At 39.0% G+C, this 27830-nt stretch overlaps 1 protein-coding gene across 3 annotated transcripts in view; it reads right to left on the bottom strand.

The window, feature by feature from the left end:
* The window catches only part of NALCN (sodium leak channel, non-selective), a 308717-nt gene that overhangs the window by 244915 nt on the left and 35972 nt on the right, over positions 1-27830 (bottom strand). For all 3 annotated transcript variants that reach the window (XM_025874689.2, XM_025874690.2, XM_073894331.1), the window contains exons 4-7: positions 24874-24957; positions 23577-23716; positions 23367-23495; positions 8146-8300 (exon numbers count right to left, since the gene is read on the bottom strand). In XM_025874689.2, the coding sequence (XP_025730474.2) occupies positions 8146-8300; positions 23367-23495; positions 23577-23716; positions 24874-24957 (508 nt within the window). The remainder of the gene's footprint in view (positions 1-8145; positions 8301-23366; positions 23496-23576; positions 23717-24873; positions 24958-27830) is intronic.

The following is a 27830-nucleotide window of genomic DNA, read 5'->3' as shown; positions in this document are numbered from 1 at the left end:
GAATGGCCCTCAGTTTGCAGTGGACGTCACCATCACCCTCCTTCACACTCAATCCTCTGTCCCAGAAGCACGGTGATGGGAGGAGAAGGCAGCAGGTCTGGTGGACTGTTACGCTGGAAGACATGTCCCTTCCTCTCTCGTAACGAGACCCTCTGACGAACCAGCTGTCCTGACCAGCCACGGGGAACGGCGGGGACCCATGGCCGGCTTCACAGATAACGCAGGCTTTGACCATAGCACTCGGGCAGCAACCCTTGGCTCCCAACTGTGGCCCGGATGTGACTTTGGGCGAATCAATTCTTTCTCATCTCACTCTGCTCACTTTTAACTGGGGATAATGGACCCTTGTGGGTTTATTGTGAGGACGAAAAACACCTTGGATAGAAAACCTTTCTGCCTGGTGCTCGATACATAGTAAGTAATCGATAAATGATAAGCAGTACTTGTCATAAGAAATGACAGTAATTACAATAATAAAGATGTGGACAATTAGTCACCATAAGAACACTGTGTTTGTTATTTCCTGGCTTTACCTTTGATTATTGTATATAAAGAATAGGGGAAACAGTCCACTACATTCAGTCCAGGTAACATTAAAAGCATGTATAACTTAAATATTTTTTCTATTTTATTGTCAGAATGTCCTGTTTATAGTTTGACCTTGCTAATGGACTTCCTCTATCTGATATAAATTGTTTCCATCAGGTTTAGTTTATTATGGATTTTTACAAATTTGGGCTTTTGTGTTTTGTTCTTATGATTCTGGAGGCTAATGACAACAAGAAAGGCCTGATATCTATTTACTTCTAAGCGACTTCTCAGGATGAATTTTATCCTTATATGTCATATACCGGGTTGTTCTCTCAAAACTAAATATGTTTTGATCACTTTGGTGTATACAAATATCTAATTATAAAGCTGTACACCTGAAATTTACATAATAAAAAATAGAAATAACAAAGAAATAAGTAAGAGAAGACACAACTTCTCTTCCGTCTTGGAAGCCAGACATCGTGTAAACACTCCGATCATAACTTCATTCCAATTATGAGAAAACACCAGGTAGAACCAAGTTGAGAGACATTCTGCAAAATAACTGACTCGTGCTTCTGAAAAGTGTCAAGACCATGAAAGACAAAGCTGACAAACTTACAGACTGGAAGGGATTAGCATGTTAATAACTAAGTACAATGTGGGATCCGGGGTAGGATCTTAAGATAGAAGAAGATCAACAGTGGATCAACCAGTGAAATTTAACAGGATGTGTACTATAGTTAATAACATTGTGTTCTGTTAATGCCTTAGCTGTAATGAGATAGTACAGTTGTGCAAGAAGTTACCATTCTGGGAACCTGGGTGATGTGTATAAAGGAACTCTGTACTATTTCATAACTTTTTTGTGAGTCTAAAATTAGTTTAACATAAAAAGTTAAAAAAAATTAAATAAGTAAAGACATAAAAAAAGAAAAACCAACAGAAAACTCTGAACATGTTTTGTTTTTACCTGACTGTTCAGTGAATGGAGAGTTCAAACTTGAATAGATTTGTACTCATCTGCTCTATCCAGTTTCTTACCTCTTTTAAAAGATCATGACAAGTAAATTGCCAGTTTAATGGCATTTGCTGTGATTTCCTTCCCACGTGTGATAGACTTGTTGTTGCTTTTTTCTAACTGGCATATCACATCTGTTTGGATAGTTAGTTGTCTTCTATAGCAGCATCTTAACCAAAGGTGAATGACGTTAACCTTCTATTACAAAATTAAGATTACAACTAACTTTGTAAGGTATTTTTTTAAGTTTGATTCTTAATTAAACACTGATTTGAAATGTAAAAAGTTTGAGGGCGAAGGTAAGGTTTGGTGGGAGTCTGTGATCAGAAGTGAGTTTAGCCCTGCCTCCATGCGGAATTCTCTAGAACTCTGACCTTGCTCACTCAGATGCTCAGTTAGCCTCTTGATAAAACTGCGTGGGTGGACCAAATGACTACTATCTTTTCCAGCTCAAAATTCCTCTAGTTTCACTCTCAGTGTCATTACCAAAAATCACAGTGTCTCAGACGGTGGATAAGCATGTGGCAACAGAGGGGAAAGGGGAGGCTGGCTTTAAGTGGGGTAAGTACTCAGAAAATGGAGGGAAGCAGGACACATTTTCAAAACAGGGTACACTGATGGGATATTTTGGTTTCACTCCTGCACTATGGCGTTTTGGGGGTGTCATCAGTCCCCAAACCTTTTCACTGTGTGCTGGCTCCCCACCTCTCCATTCGCTCACTGTAATCACAGAATGCGAATGTCCGCTAAACAGATTTTGTGATCTTCAAATATGTCCTTCCAATAATGTATATTCCTCCATAGGTTTGGAACGTGGGGAGTAGGTGACATCTCAAGTGCATCGGCTAACGTCCTGGAGAGGATGTATTAGTTGAGCATCCTTGAGAATGGGCTGCAGGAAAGGTACCCAGAAAAAAAGATGGAAAGGTATTTAAATGGAAGAGAGGGACAGAGAAACAACCAGCATCTCCAACACCATTTGGCACAGAGATTTGTGGGAGGCCAGAAAGTCAACCACTGAGGGCTGGGGACCATGCAGGAAATAGCATGGTGGCAGCTTTTTTCAGTGAGCCAAGGGATGCTTTTCTGAAGTCTATGGAAGTTGGCAGTCTGCTAAAAGACAGGGTGTGGCTCAATCCAGGGTAACCAACTCAAATGCACAGGGATGAATAAAAGTATAGGTACAAGGCTTAATGACACTGTAGAAAGTTCAGTGGCGAAATATGGGTAAGATTCTAATGAGAGAGAGAAAGCACAAAAGGAATTATATTTCTGAGAATAACAAGAGAAGAATAATTGATTAATGAAGACCAAACACCACCAAAAACTGGCCCTCTGGAATTCTGTACATTGAGGGGAGTGAGATAAAATGTGGGATATCAGTTAATAGGAACAGAATGCAAGGTGAAGCACATCTGGTCCCCCTCTCCCTTCCTGTCTCCCCTTGCTATAAGATCCTGAACAATGTGAGTAGCAAACTGCTGCAGGAAGAAGAAAATAACATGAGACAAGGCTGGGCTAACGTGAAAGCATTGTGCTCTGCTCTCTCTTATTAAAGTAGTTTGTTTGTTTGTTTTTCCTCAAATGACACAGAGATGCATTCCTGTTTGGCCAGTGCAGCTCTGATTTCTGGCTCATCATGTGTTCACTCTGTGCCAAGTGTCCTAAGTGCAGTGTCTCTGTGACTTCTAACATCAACCCTATGAGGGACGTCTATCCTTTACCCCATCTTACAGATAAGGACATTGAGGCCGGAAGAGGTTAATTACTTTTCCCAGGTCACCCTACCAGTATGTGGTACAGCTGTGATCCAAACCGCAGGGCCATTATTTTGAGTTTTGAATTTTTTCTAAAGTAGGTGATTTTTTACTTCGTAATGCATTCTTGTGCAAGTACACATATACCTCCATCACGTGATTCACATATTGTGTAAGATGATACAATTTTTATTGCTGAGTATAAGGACACTAACATCATTACACTACCCCCTGATTTTCTTCTCTGCTCTTCTACATGACCATAAGCTGCAATATTTATATTATACTCCAGAAATCCTGAAGTCGTATTAGCTATGTTTTTCCACTGAGGAGATACTAGAGACTAGGTTCATGATCCATCCTTCTTGATTGGCCGAGTGTCTTCAAGAAGGATTAATGTAAAAGGAAGTCTCTGAGTTCTCGTTTCTTTGACAGTAACCAAAACGAGCTGAACACGTTCTTTCTCTGGGGACTTTGTAAGCCCTGTGTCCTTGTATCCTAGACTTGAGTTCTGACAAAGTTTCGGTCCTCTCTGATGGCTCCCCTTAGAACTGACTGGGGACCCTGGGCTCCTCCTGGGGCTACTCCTGTTTGAGCATCGCTTGGAAAAAAAAAAAGAGAAAAAGAACTGACTTGGTTATTTTTTTCTGGATGCCCACTGGATGCTTTTTTTAGCTCCAAAGTCCAGCAACTTTAGTAAGAAATGTCTCGGCTTTGATTGTTCTCTGCTCATCTACTGAGACAGTGGTACCCTTTAAATCCATCTATTTAGGTTGTCTTCTTCTGCAATTTTAAAAATTATATCTCTTGGATTTTTTTTTCAGTTTTAAACATACCTAAAAGTACATTTTTATAGATATGGTCCTCATTCTTTTTGACTGTTACTCAACTGTGAAATCAATTTTAGAGGACCAAGTATTTGTCAGGTAGCACTGTGGGAGAGAAGAGAGTTTTTTTCTAGGACAGGTGTGTTTACCTGTGTACCACTGCTGCCTCGGTCCAGGTGCTCATAACTGTGCATGCGCATTAGAACACCTTCGAGCTTCTAAAAACCATCTATGCCTTGGATCATTCCAAGGTTTTTCATTTAACTGGCCCGGGAGTGGTGCTTGAGAATTGGTGTGTTTTAAACTCCCCAAGGTGATCCTAAGGTATAGCCAGGTTGGCCCCTCGTATTCGTGAACACAGATCAGCAGCATTGGGGCCCCTCTAGACTGAGGGTCTGTCGTCTACTCTATTTCTCCACCAACCGCTTGGCCCCAACAAGGGCTCCACTTTGAGGTAGCTCAGTGAGTCCCAGAAAGCTCCCAGGGTCAGCGACACACTGATTCCCTGGCTCAAAGAGAGGACTGTTCTGCTTCCCTGGGAATATTATTTTTAATGTCAGCATTCCCCTGGCTCTGCCAGAGATCCTCAGTAGCCAGAATCCTTTCAGGAAGTATTCTGTTAGACACCTGGTCTTCTGATGTGTGGTTTATTAGTTACGGGTTTTTCGGAGTCCTTGAATATGGAAATTGCATTTCTGTTTCTCAGTCTCCTTGATGGTGGATGATTTCAGAGATGCAAAGATGTCTTTACTTTGCAATTTTACAGTTGGGGCTCTGTGTCATTTTTCTACTTTAATGACTCTAGCTTTTAATATATTTCAAAAATTGAGTTTCTCAATATCATCAGTTTTAAATTTTAATGAGACAAAGCTACTTATCAATGAAATTTTATAAATGCTTTGCAATTCAATGTATTGTATGACAATTTGATTAGTAAGAAGAGGAAACGTGCTCCTTTTAAATTAATCATGCTTACTTACATATAAAGTACATTGGTCAAATTTATATGGACAATTGGGCACCTGTTTTAAATTCAACTGCATGCAAAAAGAGATGATCATGTGAGTCTAAGAAAATAATTTCTTCTCCTCATTTTTGGGGGAAAATTATATTTTGTTTCCATAAAAACTTTAAAGATGATCTAAAATACCACAATTTGTGTATCTACATAGATGCATAATAACAGACCATTTCAGTCCAAACTACAGTGACCATTCTAAAATTTTCTGATTATAGTACAAAGTTAACATTTCATTACGTAACCATTAGTCATACAATGGCGTTGAACTCGAGCATCATTTGAGAAAAAGAAGCAAGCAGACCAAATTAAGCTTGTATAGAAAAGCAAGTCATGAGGAGTAGTGAATACTGCCAACAAAAACACAAAACTGGGGGAAAGAACCACAAGAAAACAACTTACTTCTCTATTGTGGCTCTATACCCTAACACAAACGTGACTGGTCACCATCAAATTCAAAAGAACATATACTTTGTTCAGTCCATTAGAAAATATTTATAGAGGCCGGCACTGCGCCAGGCCCTGAAGAAGTGGAGATGAATGAAAAGATGTGCTTCCTGTTTTCAAGGAGCTTAAATCCTTGGGAGATAAATGTGCAAATAAACAGTAAGATTACTGCCTTAGTGGGGGCCTGCCGCCCGCAGGGCAGTTCTCTCCTTGAGTCAGGCTTCTCAAGCCAACACACTCTCTGAGGAAACGCCCTCCCTCAAAGAGTTACCATACATGGGTTGAAGTCATTGGAAGTTACAGTGAAGAAAGCTGAATCAGCTTGAATATAGTGCAGCATTTTGAGTGTAGGCACAGTTGCTGCATTCAAAATGGCCAGGAAGTAATTTGATTTAGCAATATGATTCGAAAGGACTGGAGGTTTTTGTGCAAGGTCAGCCTCACTACTGAATGCTGGCCACGCTCCATACAAGACATGGGTACAGCCAGTTAGCCCCCCTTAAGAGAAAGAGCTGCTGGCTCTGAGAAGCCGTGCGTTCTAGCTGTGCCCCAGCTCTTAGGATTCCTGCAGCTTATTTCACCAGTTTACCAAAGCTATATATCCATCTCCCATACCACACCTGTGATTTCCTGCTCATCCCTGACAGTCATTGCTATAATGCGTAAAAGTCCTCCTCTCTTAGGAGCCGAGGGGAAGGCTGTGAGATGGATTCCAAAGCCAGACAGGTTCAAGAGAGTACAGCAAATTGAGATGCTTCCCCATCTGCTGGCTTCTGAAGTTTTGGACTTTATAAAATTATATCATTGGCCAAAGGGATGAAAGATTATCTGTCCAAATTCAATGCTGGAAATCCACCTCTGAGGGCATATTAAAATACTAGAACAAAAATTTAGGAATGTTATTTGCAAAACTCACTTTTTTTTAATACCAACTATTTGTGTTTTTTCAGGCCAAGTTCAGTATTCTATTCCATCCAGAGGCTGTAGCCTTGTGGTTTAGTCCATATACCAGAAAAATATTCCTTAATCAGTGCAAGACCTTCACATATTCTTTCTGAAATTCCCATACTTGGCCCAGAGTTCTTGATGCCATCCTGCAATAACACCGTCTGTGAGCTGCCATCACTAAAGGCTGGGGCGAGAGGAGGATTTATCAGCCACTGTTCCTGATGTACAAAGATTGATTGGCTGGGTTCATAGCAGTTGCCATCAGGGTTGAAAGGAACTCATGCTTTCTTCCCTGGCCATGGAAACCCCCCATTGTACAGCTGTCCACTGAGATATGAAACCACACTAAAAGTCACAAAATAGATTTGGCTTCCAAAGATAACCACCACTCTGCTACACACTGAGATTCTTCTCTAAGATTCTGTGAGTGTCTAAACACTCTTAAATGCCACCCGGGCCTTGACACTTTAAGGAAAAATTGTTGTTGTTTTTTTTTTTCAAATGATTCTGATAACGATTCTGTTATGGACTGAATGTTTGTGTTCCCCCCAACCCCAAATTCATATGTTGAAGTCCTAACCCCCAGTGCGATGATATTAGGAGATGGGGCCTTTGGAATGTTGATTCAATTTAGATGAAGTCATGAGAGTGCTCTCTCATGATAGGATTATTTCCCTTCAAGAAGAAGCCAGAGAGTTTTCTCCCTCTTCCTCTTCCTCCCTCCATGTCCAAGCCACAGAGAAAGGCCTCACCAGATCCAACCATGCTGACACCCTGATCTTGGACTTCCAGCCTCCAGACTGTTGAGAAATGAGTTTACATTATTTACACCACCCAGTCTATGGTATTTTGTTATGGCAGCCTGAGCTGGCTAAGACAGATTCTCAAAGCTGGAATAATTGTTTAGAATTCCATGGGGTTTTTTTGATTCGGTAATGAAATTTGTACAACTTGCACAGAATTGTAATAAATGCAATGATATCAAGTAAATGGCAGATGCTAAGTGCTTTCATTACTGTATATAACGGCACATTTCAGGACTTCATAGGACAAGCCACAGATAAATGTATACATTTGAGTACAGCATATTCATGTATAAGCACTTCCCACACATCTATTATACAGTTGATAGATATTCATTAAGTATTTCCTTAGCTGTCTTCTGTTCCAGGATTACTTTCCAGCTCTCATGCACTCACTCAGTGGCTACTATTTCAGAGACATAAGACTTACCTTGCCTGCTGGGGTACAGTTACATGCGGAAGGACACCAAGCCTTGTTTATCTTTGAGTCAATAAGCCCTGAACCTTGATCAATGAAATATTTTTAAGTGCTCTAATTAAGAATCAAAAATAGTCTAAAATCAGGGATATTTCACTCTCTACAGACACTGCTGAATATCCACCCAAAAGCAGACTCTACAGACTGCAGGGGAGACTATACCACAATCTAGGCAGACGATTAAAATCTGCTGTTATGTTTCTTAAATGCTATATAGCCAATCTTAACAGAAAATATCAATCACACAAGTATTCTTTCCATTTCATAAACATTGTAAAAAAGAAACTGAAAATGTGTTTTAGTGGTAAGACAGACCTATCTCATTAAAGCCACTGTAGCCCAGCTCTTGCCTGCTAAGTCCCAGGTCTTCAAGGTCCATGCATTTAAATCCTGGGGGGCACTGGTAGCCTTCCTCCAGCTCTGGTGAGCAGTGCGTATCTGGGATAGCTAAGCTATTCCAGGTTACATTTCTGTGAACAAATTACAAAAAGTTAGCCGATTTCGACACTTGTAAATGTTGATCAAAATGAATAATGTAATCACCCTTCACTAACATCTGCTCCGTATGGACACAGATGTAAAATTCATGATTCCCGAAAGGTGTTCATAGCATTGATGATGGTAAACATTTCTCAAATGATACCTGATTCATCCTCACAGTAGTGCTTTATAAGAATACTATTACCATCATTGTTTTTGTCATTAAGGACCAAGACCCAGATAAGCAAAGGAAAGAACTTTTCTGTAGATTTGTAAGGAATGTTAATGTGCTTGGGGCTTCCTTGTTATTCACAAAATGCTTAACCTGACTGTAGGTACAAATTTTACTCCTCCACTTCTAAGCAATAGTAAATGATGACAGTCATTTTCCATATGGTTCGACTACTATGAGTCTTATAAATGACACTTGGTCTTCCTCTGTGTTGGCAGAGGATCACGAGGGTCATTTAGGTGGACAGTGATACATCCCCGTTTCATTGTTCTGGAGGGCAACGTGGAGATTAAACTGATGTACAAGGATTTAAATAAGTAATGGCTTTCTTGGGAGCAAGTACGACTGGAACGGCGACTGGGGAATCTCATTCTGGGCTGACCTCTAAAATGGGCCCCGAATAGCTGCTATCGGAGGCAATTCACATGGCTTGTGCAGTGGCCAAAGTTTAGGCTAGACAATTTCACAAGGCTTCTAAATCCATGATTTTATTACAACTCATTTCCCACTACTTCGATGTTTCTAGGCATTTCCTAAGTGGGGACCACCCTCAGGACAGTCTCTTTCCCTCAGCTTATGGCCCAATTGAGGCAGACATGTTGGGTCATATTTCTTCTTTAATACCCTCTTATATTCAATTAGCTGCTTTCTTCCCTGTATATAATATGCTTTCTCTAGAGTCTGACACCTAACTCTCTGAGATCCATTACCTGCATGAGGCCACCATGCACATACACATTCATGAGTTTACACACACACTCCAGGCCTGGTTACACTTCACCCAGTTCCGTCTCAGTCATAAACAAAGCTCTAAAAGCCTCACCTGCATTTCAGACACTTCAAGTGTGTTCCTTCAGATTCCGTTAGCTTCAAGGAAATAATCTGTCTGCTGGCTTGGGGAATAAGTATCTAAAGAATTGTTCCCAATCCTATGTTAAATTGCTCCTTTGGATCCCCCACGCCAAACTCCAGGGGAAAGGTCTTGTTGTGGAAATTACCACTTGGTTATGTCAGAGAGAGATGGTTTTAGGCAGACATATCGTGTATTTCTCTTCATTTCACCTTTTTATATGTAAGCCGAATATCCATCTTTGCTGACGTCTTGTCTGAGTTTCTGGTGTGGAACCCACACATTGGGGCAAAGTGGTAAGGGGACTGGGCTTCAGAGTTTCAGAGTAAGGTTTTCTGGGTTTGATCTCAAGCTCTGCCAATTATGAGTGGTGTGACTTGAACAAAGTTCTAAATGTCTCTAAGCTCAGTTTCTACGTCTGTCAGCTATGGAGAGTAACCACAATTAGAAGCAAAGCCTGTGTGAAGATTAAGTAAAGGAAACCAAGGAGTGCACTCAGCCTAGCACCCAGCATGTTACAATAAAGAAAGGCTCAATAATAACAATAATGCTCAATAAATGCTTATTATAAACAATTAGTGATCATTACGATCATAAAATGTAGCATACAATTAAAACACACGTAAAAACACAACAATAAAGACTTGTCAGAAGAACAGAAGGAATTCAGGCACATGATACCAACAGCATTTTGTTCACGGGATTATGCAGCTGAAAGAAACTTTATAGATCACCCAATTCTTAAGAAAGGTGAAGGTGAACTTCAGAGAGGGAAGCCCATCGAAATTAATTTTTTTTTCATTTTTAAGACTTTAAGAAGACAAAAGCAGCAATGGTTAAGAAAGCACTGTCTCCATGAAGTTCAAAAAACATCACCTTTCAGCTATTTCGGTAGGAGATTGGACTCCAGAGCCAGTCTGCTGGATGTGAATGCTAGCTTAGCCTTTACTGCGTGTGTGGCCTCCCCTATCTGTGCCTCGGTTTCTTCCTCAGGTGATGGCAGGGAAATGCCTCTCTCTCAGGACTCTGGCAAACCTGTAGTGACTTAGGTCTGTACGGTACTTAAAATGGGGTACTCAGCAGAGTGTTACTGATTGCTGTTGGTATCTCGAAATTTGTAGACTGCTTAGATTGGAACTCTAGTCCTGGTGTGTGCTGCCTCAGTTTCCACATTTCTAAAATGGGGGTAGCCTTTTTACCTACTTGTAGGAGTGTCTTAATGATTAAATGAGCTAATGTACAACTCCCGAAATAGCACTGGCAATTAGTCAATCACTCAATAATTCTTAACTATTATGATAATGCTTTCACCGGTTTATAAGTATTAGAGTATTTTTTCCTTTTTTAATTTGATTTATTATTTGTTTCTTTCATATTAACACTGACTTTCATTTTAAGCACAACCTTGACCAGCACAGATACTATGCTGAAATCTTTTGGCTTCAGAGGCAGCAGATTTGAAACATATTATTTTTGCCAACATCAAGCTATTAGCAAATGCTTGTTAGAGACACATTTATTAGATGATTAATTGCCCTGGAACTCATGTATCTAAAACCACATGATGATTACCCCTTTGAAAAGTGGAAATAAACATCAGGAGTTTCAGAATGTATATTTGTTATTTATCTTAGTTTCGTTGTCACAGTTAACAAGTATCTTCTAGGTTTTATTTTTATTTGTTAACGTTAATTATTTCCTTGTTCATCTTCCCTCAGATATTCATGATAGAATACAAGAGGCTCTCTGGAATTAGGGAGGGTAGAATTCTTGCTAACCAACAGCCAAACTCTAAATATAGACAATGATTCTTCCAGTCCTAATAAATATTCACTCATGCTTAAGTGGGTTTCAAGACCTGCATTCCTTACTCACAGTCGGATTTCTTGAAAAAAATTATCTACTTCTAATCCCTCTGATTTAATTTTTAGCCCATTTTCATGATCTCCCATCTACTGAATTTGCTCTAGTTTATTTCCACGTGCCCCAACCAACTGGAACACTTTCAGTTTTTATCTTCTGCGACTTCTGAGCAGCATTCCACATAGTTGTTTTGGTGGTAGGCGGAAAAATGGCCCCCTAAAGATATCCACATACTAATCTCTGGAACACTTGAAGATGTTATGTTACAGGGCAAATGGAATTAAGGTTATAGATGTGAACAAGGCTAAAAGTCTTGAGTGATTATCCTGGTTTATCTGGGTGGGCCCAACCTAATCACACAAGTCCGTAAAAACAGAAAACCTTTCCCAGTTGTGGTTAGGGAGAGAGAGAGAGGCAGTGTTGCTGGCTTGGAAGATGCTAGTTTCGTCCCTGTTTCTCAGATCATTCTCCTTTTCCATCTTCTCCTCCTGTAACTGGCCCTCAGGCCTGAGTTACTCTGAGCTTGGTCCTTAGCCTCCTCTTTCATGATACTCTCTCTCTCTGCAGACAAATCCATCTCCATAGTTTCAATTCTCTCTCATCCTAGGTGTCTTTTAGAGTCTCAGAGTTACGTGTCCAACTACCTAGTAGATGTCTCCACCTGGCTACACCCCAAGTGCCTCCAACTCTACACCCCTTACTGAACACAGACTCCACCAACATTTCTTCATAACTAGCAGCACCGTGAGACCTTCATCCAAAGTACTGAGCAGGCTTGAGATTGTGGGATCTCCTTGATACCTACTTCTCCCTCAACTTCCATGACTAGACGTCATGTGTCCCTAAATATACTCCAAAATATCTTTTGAGCTCATTCAGCTCTCACCATCTCCACCCCCACCTGCACCACTATCTCGTCCCCTAACTGGTCATCCTGCAGCCACTCTTAGCCCTTCTGATCCATTAGCCACAGAGCATTAAGAGAGACTTTTCATAATCTCAGTCTTACCTGAGGCCCGTCTGTGGCAAATCTCATCCATAAGATCCTAAAGGATCTGGCTCTTCCCCTTTCAAGTGTCCTGGTATCCAACCATGGGGGCCTCTCCCAGCTTTTGGTATGCTCCTTCTACCTCAGGACTTTTTCCTCTGCTTAGAAATTTCTCCTCCCGTCTTTGCTTGGTTAACCCATCTTTCAGCTTTCAGGCCTCCAGTCTACATGTCACTTTCTTAGGGGAGCCACTCCAAGTCCCTCAGGCTGGGTTAGGCTTCTCTGCTATAATTTCTCCAAATACCCACACTTGACATTTCAGGCACCTGGGAAGTGTCTAATTCATGTTTGAGCGGTCAACTGTTCATTGGATGTCTTCCAAACTCAACTATTCCCCAGTGTAGCCTGCAATTCCTTATAGTCCCTAACACATAGTCTGTGATAGTTAAATTTATGAGTGAATTTGGCTAGATTATGGTGCCCAGTTGTTTGGTCAAGCACCATGTAAATGTTGCTATGAAGGTAATTTTTTCGATATGATTAACATTTAAATCAGTAGATTGTGAGTAAAGCAGATTACATAATGTGACTGGGCGTCATCTAATCAATTGAAGACCTTCAGAAAAAATACTGACATCTTCTGAAAAGAACCCTCCAAAGTACCTTTGGATTCAAGACTGCAACAACAGCTCATTCTGAAATTTCCAGCTTGCTGGCCTGCTCTGAAGATTTTGGTCTTGTTAGTCCTCACAATCACATGAGCCAATACTTGAAAATGAATTCTACTAGGGTGCTTGGGTGGCTCATTCGGTTGAGTATCTCACTCTTGGTTTTGGCTCAGTCATGATTTTGGAGTCCTGGGATTGAGAGCCCCACAGCAGGCTCTGTGCTCGGTGTGAAGTCTGCTGGAGATTCTCTCTCTCTCCCTCTCTCTCAAATAAATAAAATCTTTAAAAAATAAAAATAAATAAATAAATAAAGTGAATCTCATTGCTTCCTATATACACATCCTATTGGTTCTGTTTCTCTGAAGAACCTTGACTAACACATAGTAGATGCCGTCATCATTATTTTTTGGCTAACTGAAGGAATGTGTCTTTCCACCATTATTGAAATCTATGGCAAATCTATTTATGTGCTTGTTTATTTGTTTGCTTATAAAGTAACTACAGAAAAAATTCTTCAACAATTGGATCCTGTTGTTTTTATGCAATTTTTAAGTGTGATATCTAAAAACTGGCATGGAATTACCATTTTTTAAAGTCTTGGCTTTAGTAGTTTCCATGTCTCAAAATGAATACTGGAATCCCTTGGAGAAAATTATTTTTCAAAAGACATTAATTATCTGCCTGGCATATGGTTTTCTGTTTTTGGGTTTGTTTTTTTGTTTTTGTTTTGTTTTTTAGAGAGAGTGGGAAGGTGGAGAGGGGTAGATAGAGAGAGAATCTTAAGCAGGCTCCCAGCTGAGTGTAGAGCCTGACTCAGGGCTTGATCTCATGACCCTGAGATCATGACCTGAGCCAAAATGAAGAGTTGGACGCTTAACCGACGGAGCCACTCAGGTGAGTGACCTGAGGCGAGCCAGGCCCTAAGGTATCAAAGGGCACATTCACTATCCTCCCAGATGCAAAGGCTCTGTGTGTGTGTGTGTGTGTGTGTGTGAGATTCACTCTTATTTTTTTAATTCTAATTTTTTAATTCTTAAAATATCGTATTTACAAATAACATTACGTAGGGGTTTGAGATCTAAGAAAATATGTTCTCAACTTGTTGCTAATATTGTTTATAACAGCCCCAAACAACACCTCAGTACTTACGAGTTGTATGAATTTAAGTTAATCATTACTCCTGATGGTAAAGAGCACTGACTGAGCTGTATATCAGAACACAAGGATTATCATCTCAGTTCAATGATTAACCAACTTAATGACCTTGGGCAATTCACTTTGACCATCTGAGCCTCAGTTTCCTTATCTGTAAGATGAGAAACTTCTTAGCTATTATTAAAAAACAATTCCCACAACGACCCCATCACACTTTCATATTTTTAAAAGAAAGGTGATAATTAGAGCAAACCATGTGCCCACTGTGTTCTGTTCTCATCTCTCCACAGGACTCACCAATGCCAAATGCAATAGCTCAAGACATTGTGTTAAATTGCTCTTTTCATTACTCACAATGTCATCTCACTCTACCAGTATCAAACTGCTGTCACTGCTGCAACACATTTAGTGCTGGCCTTTTGTAATGACTGTCACTTATGAACATAACTATGGTTATCATTACTTAACCACTTTTCAGAGATTGTTCTTCCCATATTCTTGGTAGGGTCACTTAATTTCATTTGTCCATCCATTCATTCAAAATGATTAAATTTGAAAGGCCCAGTCTATGCCACACAACACGCGAGGAATGGAGACGACTAAGAAGATATTTCCAGATCAAAGGCTTTACTACCTAGAGAAGTAATCACCACAGTAGAGCATGATGAATGCTTTGAGAGCCAGGTATCGGCTCTTAGCGCTACAGGAGCACCAAGCAGAAACATCACGAGTGTAGGTAGTCGATGGTGAGCACTAGGAAGACCTCCCAATGGGGTCGTTGCTTGGGGTGACCACTAAAGGATCGACAGACACAAGATCTAGGGCAGACACACCCCCTGACATCCTGGAAAGTGGAAATGCCAGAGCCTGTGTGTGCATAGGAGACAGAGAACAAGAAATCACAGGGGGAGGAAGAGAACGTTTTTACCCTTTTATTGGTAGGGTGTAGCTGCTCACAGCTTTCTCTCAGGGGCTTATAAACAAGCACGTGTTACCATACCAAACAATTTGTAAACTACATTCTCAGAAATTGGCATATTGGGGAAAAGGACAAAAATCTGTGCTTCCCCCAACTGACATAGTATGTGTGATATACTTCGAGCTGACTACAATCTGTCCCTCATTTGTGAGAATGGCCAAAAAGGTCAAACACACTAATTTACAAAAGAGATCATTACTTATTTGCAAGATTTTCACAAAATATACCTATCATGGGAATTTATAGATAGATACAGATACAGGTTTTTGTTTATATTTTTCTTTTTTCCCTTGAAGAACTGAACATAAACAGAAAAACACTGCGGTCTTGTAGCCAAATCTGGTCCATTTGTTGTAAAAATATATTCACAGAGGCTCAGCTACACCAAAGGTATTTCTGAAGTTTGCACTCCACGAGGAAATTGTTAGTGGTGCAAAGAAGGAGGTAGGCAGCACAGCAAATCCATAGGCAACAGATAACACCGTACGCCTAAGATCAGTTTGTTATTTATTGCCATCAATAGGTTTCTCTTCTATTTATACTTTATGTTCTAGGGAGAAGTCATAAATAGAACACACTTTAGTTAAACCCATGGAGTGAATCTCACACACACACACACACACACACACACACACACACACACACACACAGAGCCTTTGCATCTGGGAGGATAGTGAATGTGCCCTTTGATACCTTAGGGCCTGGCTCGCCTCATTCCTAGTGGCAGCCAGAAAAATAAGGCTCACTTTCTTGCATTTAGATGTGGTCCCTTTCCTGTGCTGACAACGAACCTGCTCTGGCTGCTACCCGCCTTTTGGGTTCATTCCAGAGAATCATCTGGCTTTGTTTTCATTCCTGTTTGGCCTCCGCTTTCAGGATTAATTAAAAGCTCTTATGAACTGGCCTGGCTACTGCTAATGCTGGATGCTTTGGAACACTCACCACACCCTGGAATTTGCAGAGAAGAGACTACTTATTGATTTTTGAGAACTTTTAATTGCTCTCCGGGACTTTTAGAGGGACCACAAACAAGACAAATAGTCTGCGGCAGGAAGTAATATTGACATCACACCACTTTTTATAAACAAGGAAATCTGGTACATTTTCTAAAAATTTAGGGAATAAATTTCCCCTTATTGTTAAGCTGAGAGTATCATAATATGATTTTCCATGCCTTAATCCATTCCTGAATGGCTAGATGGACAAAGCCATACCATAAAGAACCGAATTCATCATGCAACAAAATGGTAAAATTAAAGATTTTTTCAAATAATGTATGTAATTTAAATGACAAAACATGATTTTCTTTTGAAAGCAAGTATTTCAAATTGTCATCGTACCTTGTTGTATCTGAATAGTTCTTTTAATTATGTATCTTCTCTGACTTTACTCCCTTAATTATATTGGTCACTACTTCACCAATATGGATAAGGGACCAGATATGCCTGGAAACTGGCATCTGAGCAAGGATTAGGCAAGGAGAAGTATATGAATGTATTCAAAGAGTATCAGAAAAGTAAAGTATCAGGACACAGAGCTTGCACTGATCAGCTCCAAACTGGAAATGTGACAACTGTTTTGAGGTCATAAGACAAAGTCTACTACCCTTGACACTGTGAATCTAGGCCAAGGTCTCCTCAAGCAGTAACTCTTTTCCCTTTCCTTGAGAAACTACAAGATCCAGGATGAGAAGTTATCTGGAAGGAGTCAGTTGGCATGGTGGAAAATGGCCACCAGAATCTGGGGCCAAAATTACAGATTTTCAGTTGGTGATTTTGCCAATTAATTAATGTGTGGCAAGGAGTTCTTTCCTCTTCTCTTTCATGAGGATCATCATGTCCAACCTATGAGATCACATTATGAATTAGCAATTAGGAATACAAACTGCCTCATACATAAGAGGAGCTCCAAATATATTCATGTTTACTGGCTGTGGTGTGGCTGAGTTGTATGGTTGGGGTTCCATCCTTTTGGGTCAAATGATGTCAGGGCTCACTGGTGCTAAGAACATGTAGCTACCTTAAAAGTGAAGATCAGGGAAGGATGTGGAACGTGCCAGAGCCCCAGTCCCCAGGTGCCCTCAACCACACAGTACACCTGCCCAGTTCAGTTGCTAGACCTAAAAAAGGTAGAAGTCACTGAATCAGTAAAATTGAGATGACTGCCCTGTGATCCCAGGACACACACCGACAGCCTGCTTCTCTGGAAGAATGATGAGAGGCTCTGATTACCTCTGGTGCTTTATAGACATTTCTAAGGAACCAGCCTTCAGGGAACAGGGAAGTCAAGCTCCCCGCAGTGGGGGTGTAGCAGCTGAAAGCTTAGCACTTCTTTGAAGACTCCAGCTTTTATCTTTGAAGAAGCCATGCAAAATTTGTGTTCTACTCTACAACACATCTTTGGGAGTTTTAATGTAAAACTAACACTGATTTCTAACCCAACCGATTCTGAGAATCTTAGCCCTGCTATAAATATGAATCTAAGGGTGCGGCTTGGAGTTTGTATTTTTACAAAGCTTGCCGGGTGATTTTTCTCTATCAGAGAGATCTTGTCCTGGAAATGAATTCCCCAAATGTACTGCTCATGCTGTTATGGTCACTGCATGGTGACTACGGTTTCTATCGGAGGGAAAGCAGGCTGGTCTGGTTGAACCTGAGGCGAGGTATGATTTCTACACAGGCAACTACAGTGAATGCTATTTGCGAGGGACTGAATTGTCAGGGCTCCTCATTTCCCATTCATATAATATGATCAAGAGTCCCAGGACCTCACGGCAGAATTCAGTCCTAATACAAGCCATCTTAACCATGTACTCATCCACCCCATGCAGAGCCTGTCTCCTAAGCATGTGCTCCTTGTAACCAAAGGGAAACTAAATATTGTACTCACATATTTTGGACACACATGTGTTGAACATCATCTCATATACCGACCAAGGTACAGTCGAATATTGAAAGGCATAGAAATCGTGTCAGGGAGAACTGGGTTTCAACCCTGCTTCTGCCACTTACACACTGTTTCATCTTGGATAGCTTACTTAACCTCACTAAGCCTCAATCTCCTGGCTGTAATGTAGAGTTTAAAAATAGATTATGACGTTAACAGGTCGTTGTGGGTATTAAATGAGAAAAAAAAAAACCCAGATATCAATTGTACAGTAAAAGTTATTTACCGCTAATAGTAAGTAAGAGTTTTATAACCTATGTTATTACATTCTCTTCTTTTTGGGAAGGTCAAAAGAGGTGCTATATTGTAATTGACCGAAAGAAATTACCCAATTTCTTTTAGACCCTTTTTCAAAGTGTAGGGTTTTCCTTTTTTTTTATGCTAAAGATGCAGAAATGTTTTTTCTATTCTGGTGAAAATCATTTTGGTATTAATTTTCATATGGGAATTCAGTTTATTCTGAAATATTTTCTTATATTTAATTTTTTAAAAAAATTTGTAACATATGAAAGGTTGGTTTAACTGGTGGCTCAGGTGGGCCATACCCTTGAGATGGATATGCACAACAGTTTTAAAAGAGATATATGGAGTGATACAAATATATTGCATGCCACTATTTTATAGATTTGGATGGAGCAGAATCCCCTGGAACATAACGTCTACACCGGGATGGAAAGAAACTAGATGTCATATGGACTTTCATTTTCTCTATGCCATATAAGGAGCTTATGCATATGGACGTGGATCTAATGTGCATATAGGTTTACAAATGTGGGCTTATAATATGGTAGAAGTTGCTCAAATGACAGATCAAGCATGGGCTGGGAAGTCAGACCTGAGTTCACATCCTGGTGCTCTCACTTACCAGATGAACATATTATTTAATTTCTTTGGGACTGTGTCTTCATCTGCAAAATGGGGGAAATAACTGCTTTCAGGTTGCTCTAAAAATTAGTTATAGAAGCAAAATATATGAAGTATAATAGGTGCTCCACAAATGTTGCTATTAATTTAGTTAGAAATCTATATAGACCCATCAGAGTATTTTCATTTCTTATTTAAATATTTTAAAGAGGAGCTTTCCAATATGCATTTATCCAAATTTGTTCTTCTATCTCCCACCCAGCAGACATCTCTGCAGGAATCCAGTAAGTTAAATGTAGCAGTCTGTCTTCATCCTTCAAAAGAAGTTTAAATATAAATCAAGAAGAATTCAAAGACCTTTGCATGAATTTGAGGCAGTTATGATTCTACATATTCTACAAAATTCCCTCCTGACAAAGTCCATAGAAATTAGAAATTAATATTTTAAGTTCCACTGCATTTCTATTTTTAATTCTTCTGACCTTCCCATTAAAAAAAAAACTTCATTATTTTTTGAACAGGATGTATAAGCCAATAATTCATTTATTTTCCAAGGACCCTAAAGGATAAACTTAAATATTATTTAGGACCAGCAAGAGAAAGCTATAACCCAAATCCAACTCTATGTTGTCTCTAGGCTAAGTGTTAGTGATATTTTATAAAACACCACCGAGTCCTACAAGCTGCCCCGGGTGGGGTGACCATCCTGGAACTCCCCTGAGATGGAAAAGAAAGCTGTTAGTAATTACTCTGCCACAGAAAGGACCTACAAGGATTGTCCCGAGCATCTGTGACGTGTGGCCCCCCCACCTCCACGTCTCAAACCTAATGGCTCAGCCATTATAAGCATTTACTTGAACTCCTGATGGAACCCTGTTCTCCTTGGAGAAAACTTTTATATACTTAATATTCACATTTGCTTACTTTAGAGTTTTTCTAATTATCTCACTCTTGGGAAGATTTCATTATTTGATACTAAGCTAGGACTAAATTTCGTTCCTTTCTCGGGAATGGTAATAAGGTGGCAGATAAGCCTTCATCTCTTCTATTTCACCTACCAGTCATTTTCACACGTTCATCTTGTAGCTTCCGGTAGATTTGGCATTTTGCAACACCTGTTTCTGCCAGAGGCCACTGCTCTTCTAAAATTTCTTTAGGATATGAACTGCTTTGCTTAGTCAAATAGCATTCCTCGTCCCATAATTGCCTTGGGTCTCCATTCATTATCAGAGAAGAATCTAAAGCTTTACGAGTAATACTACGGAGGACAAAGGGAAGACCCCCTTTTCTCTGCTTTAAAAGAAATCAGCTCCATCTAAAAGCAAAACTGTGTGTTTTGAGTTGCTTCCTTATTTATCCTGTTTGCCTCACAGATTATACACAATCAATTCCAGAGATCAGCCTTGAAACGTGGGATATACAGGTTCCTGAGCAGACACAGCTCTGCCTGCAAGCTCTCCCGTTATTAGGCTATAGTGCATGAAAATCAATTAAGCAGAAATCGGACGATTGTAAAGGATAACAATTAAGAGAAACGAGGTCATGACAGCGACTGGCAACACCAATCACTGGAAACACAGCCATCATACTGTAGCTTAATCTCCGACTCAGAGATACTTATGAGAAACTCCTAGTTCAGAAGCAACCAAAGGAAACAAAAAGGTTGGAGTTTTTTTTTTAATTGGGATTTTTACGCATTTTATTTTGACTTCAGGCGGTTTTTAAGTCTCTAAAAATACATTAAAGTCTGGCTGGAACTAATGGTAAAACGGCATCAACAATTTTTCTGCTTCTGGGTAAGATGTTAAAATTCAGTTAATGCTGAACTGAAAATTAAAAGAAAAATGGTATAAAGCATTGGTCTTTGAAATGAATCATCAAACTTATGAAAATTGTTATTATGAGCAACAGTATTGCTCTGCAGCTACCTACCTGTTTTCTACTCAAAGAGTAATTGTCACAGAAAAGGAAGGCAAAATAAACGTGCATGTTCACAAAGCTAATGGGCAGATTTTATAAATATGGGAAAGAGAAAATGCAGACATTCCTCCATAACTGCTATGTCTAGAGTAACTGAAAATTCTGCCAAAACGTATGTAATTCTTCATAGAGAACTCCATTTTTAGGATAAAGTAATGAGCTGGAGCTAATATTCAGAATACAAAAGGCTTTTAGTATTTTTTTCAAAGCCATTCATGTCCTAGTACTGGGTACGGTGAGGAGATGGCAAAGAGCAGTTTCTGAAGTGATGCAAGGGCCCTGAGGTCAGAGGCACTCCTCTACCTCTTCTCCGTTTGCATTGTACTTTATGTGTCAAAGTTAAGTTTGCCAGCAGGATGCCTGATCATCTAGCTAGTTTTACAATTCTAACAAGCTTTACAATTCTCACACATCCCGACTTGATTTTTAATAAAATGGAAACTTTAAATCAGCTTCCTGTGCTCGCAGCTATTAGAACACAGCAGCTTTCTTATGTGGAAGCTTCCTCTGTTCTTTGCCTCTCTTCTATTGTTTCCCACCCACACCATATCTTTTTACCACCTCCATATTCATTCATGGAACAATCTAGACAGATTTTACAGCCTACATACACTTAAAAAAAAAACAAAAACTACCTACAGGTTTTCTTCCACACGTGTCTCTTCCCGCACCCACACAGGCTACCCCCTTACTCACTCACCTCTTCCTCCAACGTCCCTACCCTGAGTGTGTGCTACCTCACTTCTTTCCACTCATAGCAGTGCTTTCTTATTTTTTAACCCTTTCTCCCTTGTCCCATTTAACAGCTTGCTTTTCTCCCTTTGTTTTTTTTTTTAATTTCCTCTTCTGTATCAATTTGTCACAATATTATTCTCTGTCTAAATATAATGTATTGTTCACCATGCCTTCAACAGATAGTTACTAAGTACTTACTCTGTGCTAGGATACTAGGTACTGGCCCTAAAAGGAGTCTTCTCCACGCTTGTCCCTTGTGTCCTCAAGGACTTCACAGTGTAATGAGAAAAATGGGGGCGGCGGCGGGGGGGGATTAGCTAGGAGTGCCAGAGGGCTAGGTCTGGCAAACTGGGCTATATTAAATTCAACTCTTCCCATTACAAACAGCTAGATCTACTGGATAAATGGTAACATTTAAAAATGCATATCTGGGCTTACAAGAAAGAAAAAATAGTCCCAAAAGATCAAAAGGTAAGAGGGAACTAAAAATAGAGGGAAGTCCATGAATTGACAAAATCGTGGTATGGATGGGGGCTAAGTGTCCAGTGGCTAAGAGCTTGGGTGTTAATACCCTCAAGAGGCAGAAAACAGGGTCCAGAGTATACATAAGGCAGGAAGCTAGAAAGTGACCCCATACATACAGCCATGTTATAATCTAGACAAATTCCAGAGTGTAATATGGGTGAAGAGATAGTCCAATAGATCAATTAAGCACAACAGAGACCGTAGGTACAAACCCAAATACAGACTGGGAATTGGTAAATGAGAAAAGTAGCATTAAATTCACTGAGCCCAGCACACAATAAATCGTGCTGGACCAACTGTCTAACCATATGAAGAAACTTAGATTTCCACTTTACACCAGAACATTTCTAAACTGTTTTCATAAGATATACTTGACATACAATAAATTGCACATATTAAATTGTACAGCTTGAGGCAGACACTTAATCGACTGAGCCACCCAGGTGCCCCAACCCCAAAGGTTTCCTAATGCCCCTTGGTAACTCCTTATTCTTATCCCTAACCTTACTCCCAGGCAGTCACTGATTTCCTTTTTGTTGTCCCAGATAAGCTTGCATTTTCTAGAATTTTGTATGCATGGAATCACAGAATATGTAATCTTTTTCATCTGGCTTCATTTTGCTCAGCATAATTATTTTGAGATTCATCCAAGATGCTGTATTTATCAATTTCTCATACTTTTTTTTTTAATTGCTAAACAGTATTCATCATATGGATATATCACAATTAGTTTATTCATTTACCTGTTGGTGGAAATTTGGGTTGTTAGCAGTTTGGGCGATTACAAATACAGTCACTATGTATAAGTCTATTTTACAGACATATGTTTTCATTTCCCCTGGTGAGATATCTGGAATGGAATGAATGGGATATATGGTAGGTGTCTGTTTAACTTTCTAAGAAACTGCCTAACTGTTTTTCCAAGTAGTTACACCATTTCTCATTTCCATCTTATTTAAATAAGAAATGAAAATACTCAGATGGTATTATGGTAGCACACCCCTCATTCTGTCACACTGAGGAAAATCTCCAAATGCACACTTTGAATTTGCTTAGTCTACTTTCCCACGGGGTAAACATTTTTCAGTCTGGCTTGTCTTGAATACTTGTCTTTAAAAATCAGACAAGAAAACTTTGAGGAAACAGAGAATATAGAACAAAGTACATAAAGACTTTTTTTGCTCAACTTAGACATAGAGTTTACTCATAAGAATTGCAGAAACTTTCTTGTTTATCACCTAGATTAAAACGCAGTTAGTAGATAAACTTACCCTGGTTTCGTGTCATTTACTACACAGTGATAGGTAAATGTTCCAAACATCTGAACTCCTAAAATTCCATAAAGCAGCAGAAAGAAAAGTAGGAAAATTGAAACGCTCCATATTTGTTCTCCCGATCGCCTAGAGGGGGAAAAAAGGTAGGCAAAACTTACAAAAATGTCATCGGCTTTTCTCCTTAACTTACATAAAAGCAGTACTTACTTTAAAATGTTTGTAATTCTGGTCCTTGGTAGCTCAAATCGGAAATAAATCCGGAATGCCCGAATCATAATTAGTGGCCGTGGGATCCGTAACATGCCCCAAGGTGACATCTGGTCAACTATATCAGCAATTTCAAATACCTGTGAGTTAAGAGGTAAGAAGAAACAAGCTCAGAGCCTCCCTTAGCTTTGCCTGTAGTTATGACAAACACAGATGGCATCAAGAGTTCACCCTGTACTCCGAACTTCGCCCTGCATTATTTTCCACTGAAATGGTCTATTTTGAAGCTATAGTTATCTTCAGAGAAATGAATACATAAACTAATATAAATCCAATGCTCTTACTCATTTCCCATATAATTCATCAAAGCCCAGTTTTTATTACAAAAACAAGTGCCAACTTAGAATACAGAATAAGTATGCTGAGCTTTCCTTACGAATAATGTCCTTTGGTGGCACTTTTTTAAATAGCTAGAACATAAAGTAATGGAGAAAGGGTTAAGATTATTATGAAAAAATAAAAAAGGAATTGTACCATTTACTAACAGAGGCAAAATGATAATTAGAAAACGTCTGTCAGTCATATAATAGCTATTAAATGGAAAAGAACGCATGAATATGCAGGATGAAATCAGATCGTTGGAGAGGTGAGCTTTGTAAAAATAAGGAGAGCTCATCAATTAGCATTAAGATGACTTTGCAGGATGGACTGTGAATTTATTCTAGTCTAAATTTTTTAATAAGACTATACTAACTTGAGTTGAATTAAATGCAAAACTGAAGCCTAAATGAATGCATGGAAATGAATTCTATTATCCAGTAAAATCCTACCTTTAGCCTTTTAAACATATGTTCCCCATTTCTCATAGTAAGGCATTTTCTATTTGCGATATGGTATTTTATGTTCATTCCAATGTATCTCTATTTGTCAGCTTTTTTTGGTGAGGACTCAGTCACACAAAAGACTGGAACTTTAATATTTAAACTCAATTTTTTTATTCTACAAATACAGAAATCTTACCCCATTTTCTGTCCTTCATTTCAATAAATATATTTTTGTATCTTTTTAATAAGAAATAATTTGCTATAGTGTTGATGATTGAGAAACAATTCACAGATGTGACTGACAATGATTAAAATGTTAGTTTTTTATCATAAACATTTAAAATAACATGATGTTGAAGAAAGTTACACCATCACATTCGACATATATTGATTATTATTTTTATTCAGCGTTTCAATGCAAAACAAAGCACATTTTGGAAAATACCCCCATGTAAATTAAAAGTTTTAATTACCTGTAACACCAATGAAACCCAAAGGCAGAAGACCATAAATCCATCAAAAACACACCAGCGATCTTTCACATAGGAACTATCCCCCTAAAAATAAATTTCACATGGAGTTATCATGCACAATTAATAATTTCAAGAAACATCTGTGGAGAGAAGGGTCATGTGTTAATTCAGCATAAGCTATCTATAGTTTTTGTATCAGAATTGAAGAAACTTTCAAAAGGAATACCTTTAGCATTTTATTTTATTTTTTATAAAGATTTTATTTATTTATTTGACAGAGAGAAACAGCGAGAGAAGGAACACAAGCAGGGGGAGCTGGAGAGGAAGAAGCAGGCTCCCTGCTGGGCCGGAAGCCCGAGGTGGGGCTCCAGTCCAGGACCCTGGGATCATGACCTAAGGCAGATGCTTAACGACTGAGCCACCCAGGCGCCTGGTGGAATACCTTTTAGCATTTTAAATGGCATTTTATATGAAGAAAATAATTTATGAAACACAAGTAACTGCAGAGCTATGCATGGAAAATTTTAAGTTCACACAAACAGAAAACATCACTATTTTCTCTCTTAGCCTCACAGATATTACCATTTAAGAAACCAGAGGTCATCCCACTCAGTAGGCAGCTTAAGTCCTAAACCAGCTTTCTTCCTACAAGAACCAAGAGCAATAGCGGTCAGCATGAAGGTCTTTAAACCTGTGGATCAACCACCATAAGTAGGGAATTAACCAGGAATTCACCTCGAGCTAAATTAAACATGAAGAAACAACTTGCCTTCATTAGCAAATATATCAAACATATATTGACTTTAACTTTAACTGGAATCACATGTGATAAAGAAGACACACTACTTTCATCTTTTAATAATGAATCTACTCTGACATTAGAATGCATATTTTTATCAAATGGGAATTTTAGAAAAAAAAATTCCCTTCAAATAACAAAACAGAAAACCTCCTTAGATTAGAATTGAACCTTAAATAGGAAGACCTTTGCTTTCTTAGGACTGCCCCATTAAGTCACTAGTTCCATCATAATCCATGAAACTCAACTCTGAATTCAGTGACATCTACCATTACCAGCTCTGACTGAACGTGCTTAGAAAATAAAAAAGGAACAGAAAGCCAAGATTTTGAATAAAAGGATGAAATCTGTTATAGGATATTTAGGAAAATAAAATAATTTCCAGAACCACCTACCCTTATTAATAAATAGGCTATCAAAAAAAACTCCTTGAGAAGTTTTCAGAAAAAATCTATATTATTCACAAAACTAACATTATGATAAACCACTTCATGAAAGTTATCTGACCCAGATGTGAAGTATAAATTCAACTTAGTTAATACTGAGGAATCATCTATTTTACATTAGAGGATGTATAATGTCTCCTGAAACACACACACACACACACACACACACACACACACACAAACAAAGCAATCTTGCATAGAATATAGGAAGATTAATTCTATGGAGAGTTTAGGGAAAACAATGCTAGTTCCCAAATGCCTAAATAATTTTATCATTGGTAAGAGAATCAACCAAATTTAGTAATTCGTATATTTGAGAAGTTCACAAAAGAGGTATGAAAGCAAGCCTGAGGCTTGGGGTCTGGGTAACTAGGAGGACAATGAACCTGTTAAGTGTTATGATCAACATATGATGATTAAACCTGACGACGAGAAAAATTGCACCTTGGGGAGCCACTGGTTCTCCTGAAAACACACACACACACACCCACCCCCCACACATCACATACAGAGCAAATAATTTAAGGATATGATCATTGTCCTCAAAACCTCACGAAATATCACAAAATATCTTTTACTACAAGCATCATATTTGCCTTGTATATTGCATAGTTAGCTGAAAATATAAATTAATTATAATCTGAATATAGACAATATAGCACAGTTACTGCATAGTGTATATTTCAGTTGCATATTGTATATAGCATACTGTATATTCAATTGCAATATTGCATATTTATATTGCATAGTTAGCCAAAACATAAATTAATTATAATCAAAATATAGACAATACATAATTGAATTATCTCTGAGCCTAATTTTAATTGATAACCAAAAAGATAATGGAACACAAATTATTTAAGATACATTTTCAAGATTTTTACTTATTTATTTGTCAGAGAGAGAGAGACAGCACAAGCAGGGGGAGCTGCAGGCAGAGGGAGAGGGAGAAGCAGGCTCCTCGCTAAGCAGGGAGCCTGATGTGGGACTCAATCCCAGGATGCTGGGATCATGACCTAAGCTGAAGGCAGACGCCCAACCGACTGAGCCACCCAGGTGTCCCTAAAGTTACAGTTTAAAGATTCCCTTGAGTTTCTTAATATTTATTGTTCAATAAATTCAAAATTTATTGTTCAGGCATTCTGTCATTCATTCATTCGTTCACTCAATGTACAGAATACCTTTATGATCTAGACTGTTTAAGGCAGTAATGACAAAGGAATGAAAAGAAAGACAAAAACTCCTTATGTGATTTACTTTCTCAGTTTAAAAAAATGTTAAGTATAAAAAGACAGTCTCTTCAACAAATGGTGTTGGGAAAATTGGACAGCCACATGCAGAAGAATGAAACTGGACCATTTCCTTACACCACACACAAAAATAGACTCCAAATGGTTGAAAGACCTAAACGTGAGACAGGAGTCCATCCAAATCCTAAAGGAGAACACAGGTAGCAACCTCTTTGACCTCAGCCGCAGCAACTTCTTCCTAGAAACATCACCAAAGGCACGGGAAGCCAGGGCAAAAATGAACTCTTGGGATTTCATCAAGATAAAAAGCTTTTGCATAGCAAAAGAAACAGTCCACAAAACCAAAAGACAACCGACAGAATGGGAGAAAATATTTGCAAATGACATATCAGATAAAGGGCTAGTATCCAAAATCTATAAAGAACTTATCAAACTCAACACCCAAAGAACAAATAATCCAAT

The sequence above is a fragment of the Callorhinus ursinus genome, unplaced genomic scaffold (genome assembly GCF_003265705.2).
Source record: "Callorhinus ursinus isolate GAN/ISIS: 27379988/994484 unplaced genomic scaffold, GSC_fseal_2.0 scaffold7, whole genome shotgun sequence".
In the NCBI taxonomy this organism is placed as follows: Eukaryota; Metazoa; Chordata; class Mammalia; order Carnivora; family Otariidae; genus Callorhinus; species Callorhinus ursinus.
The sequence above is the reverse complement of the archived record's forward strand: the minus strand, read 5'-3'. Positions and strand labels throughout refer to the sequence as shown.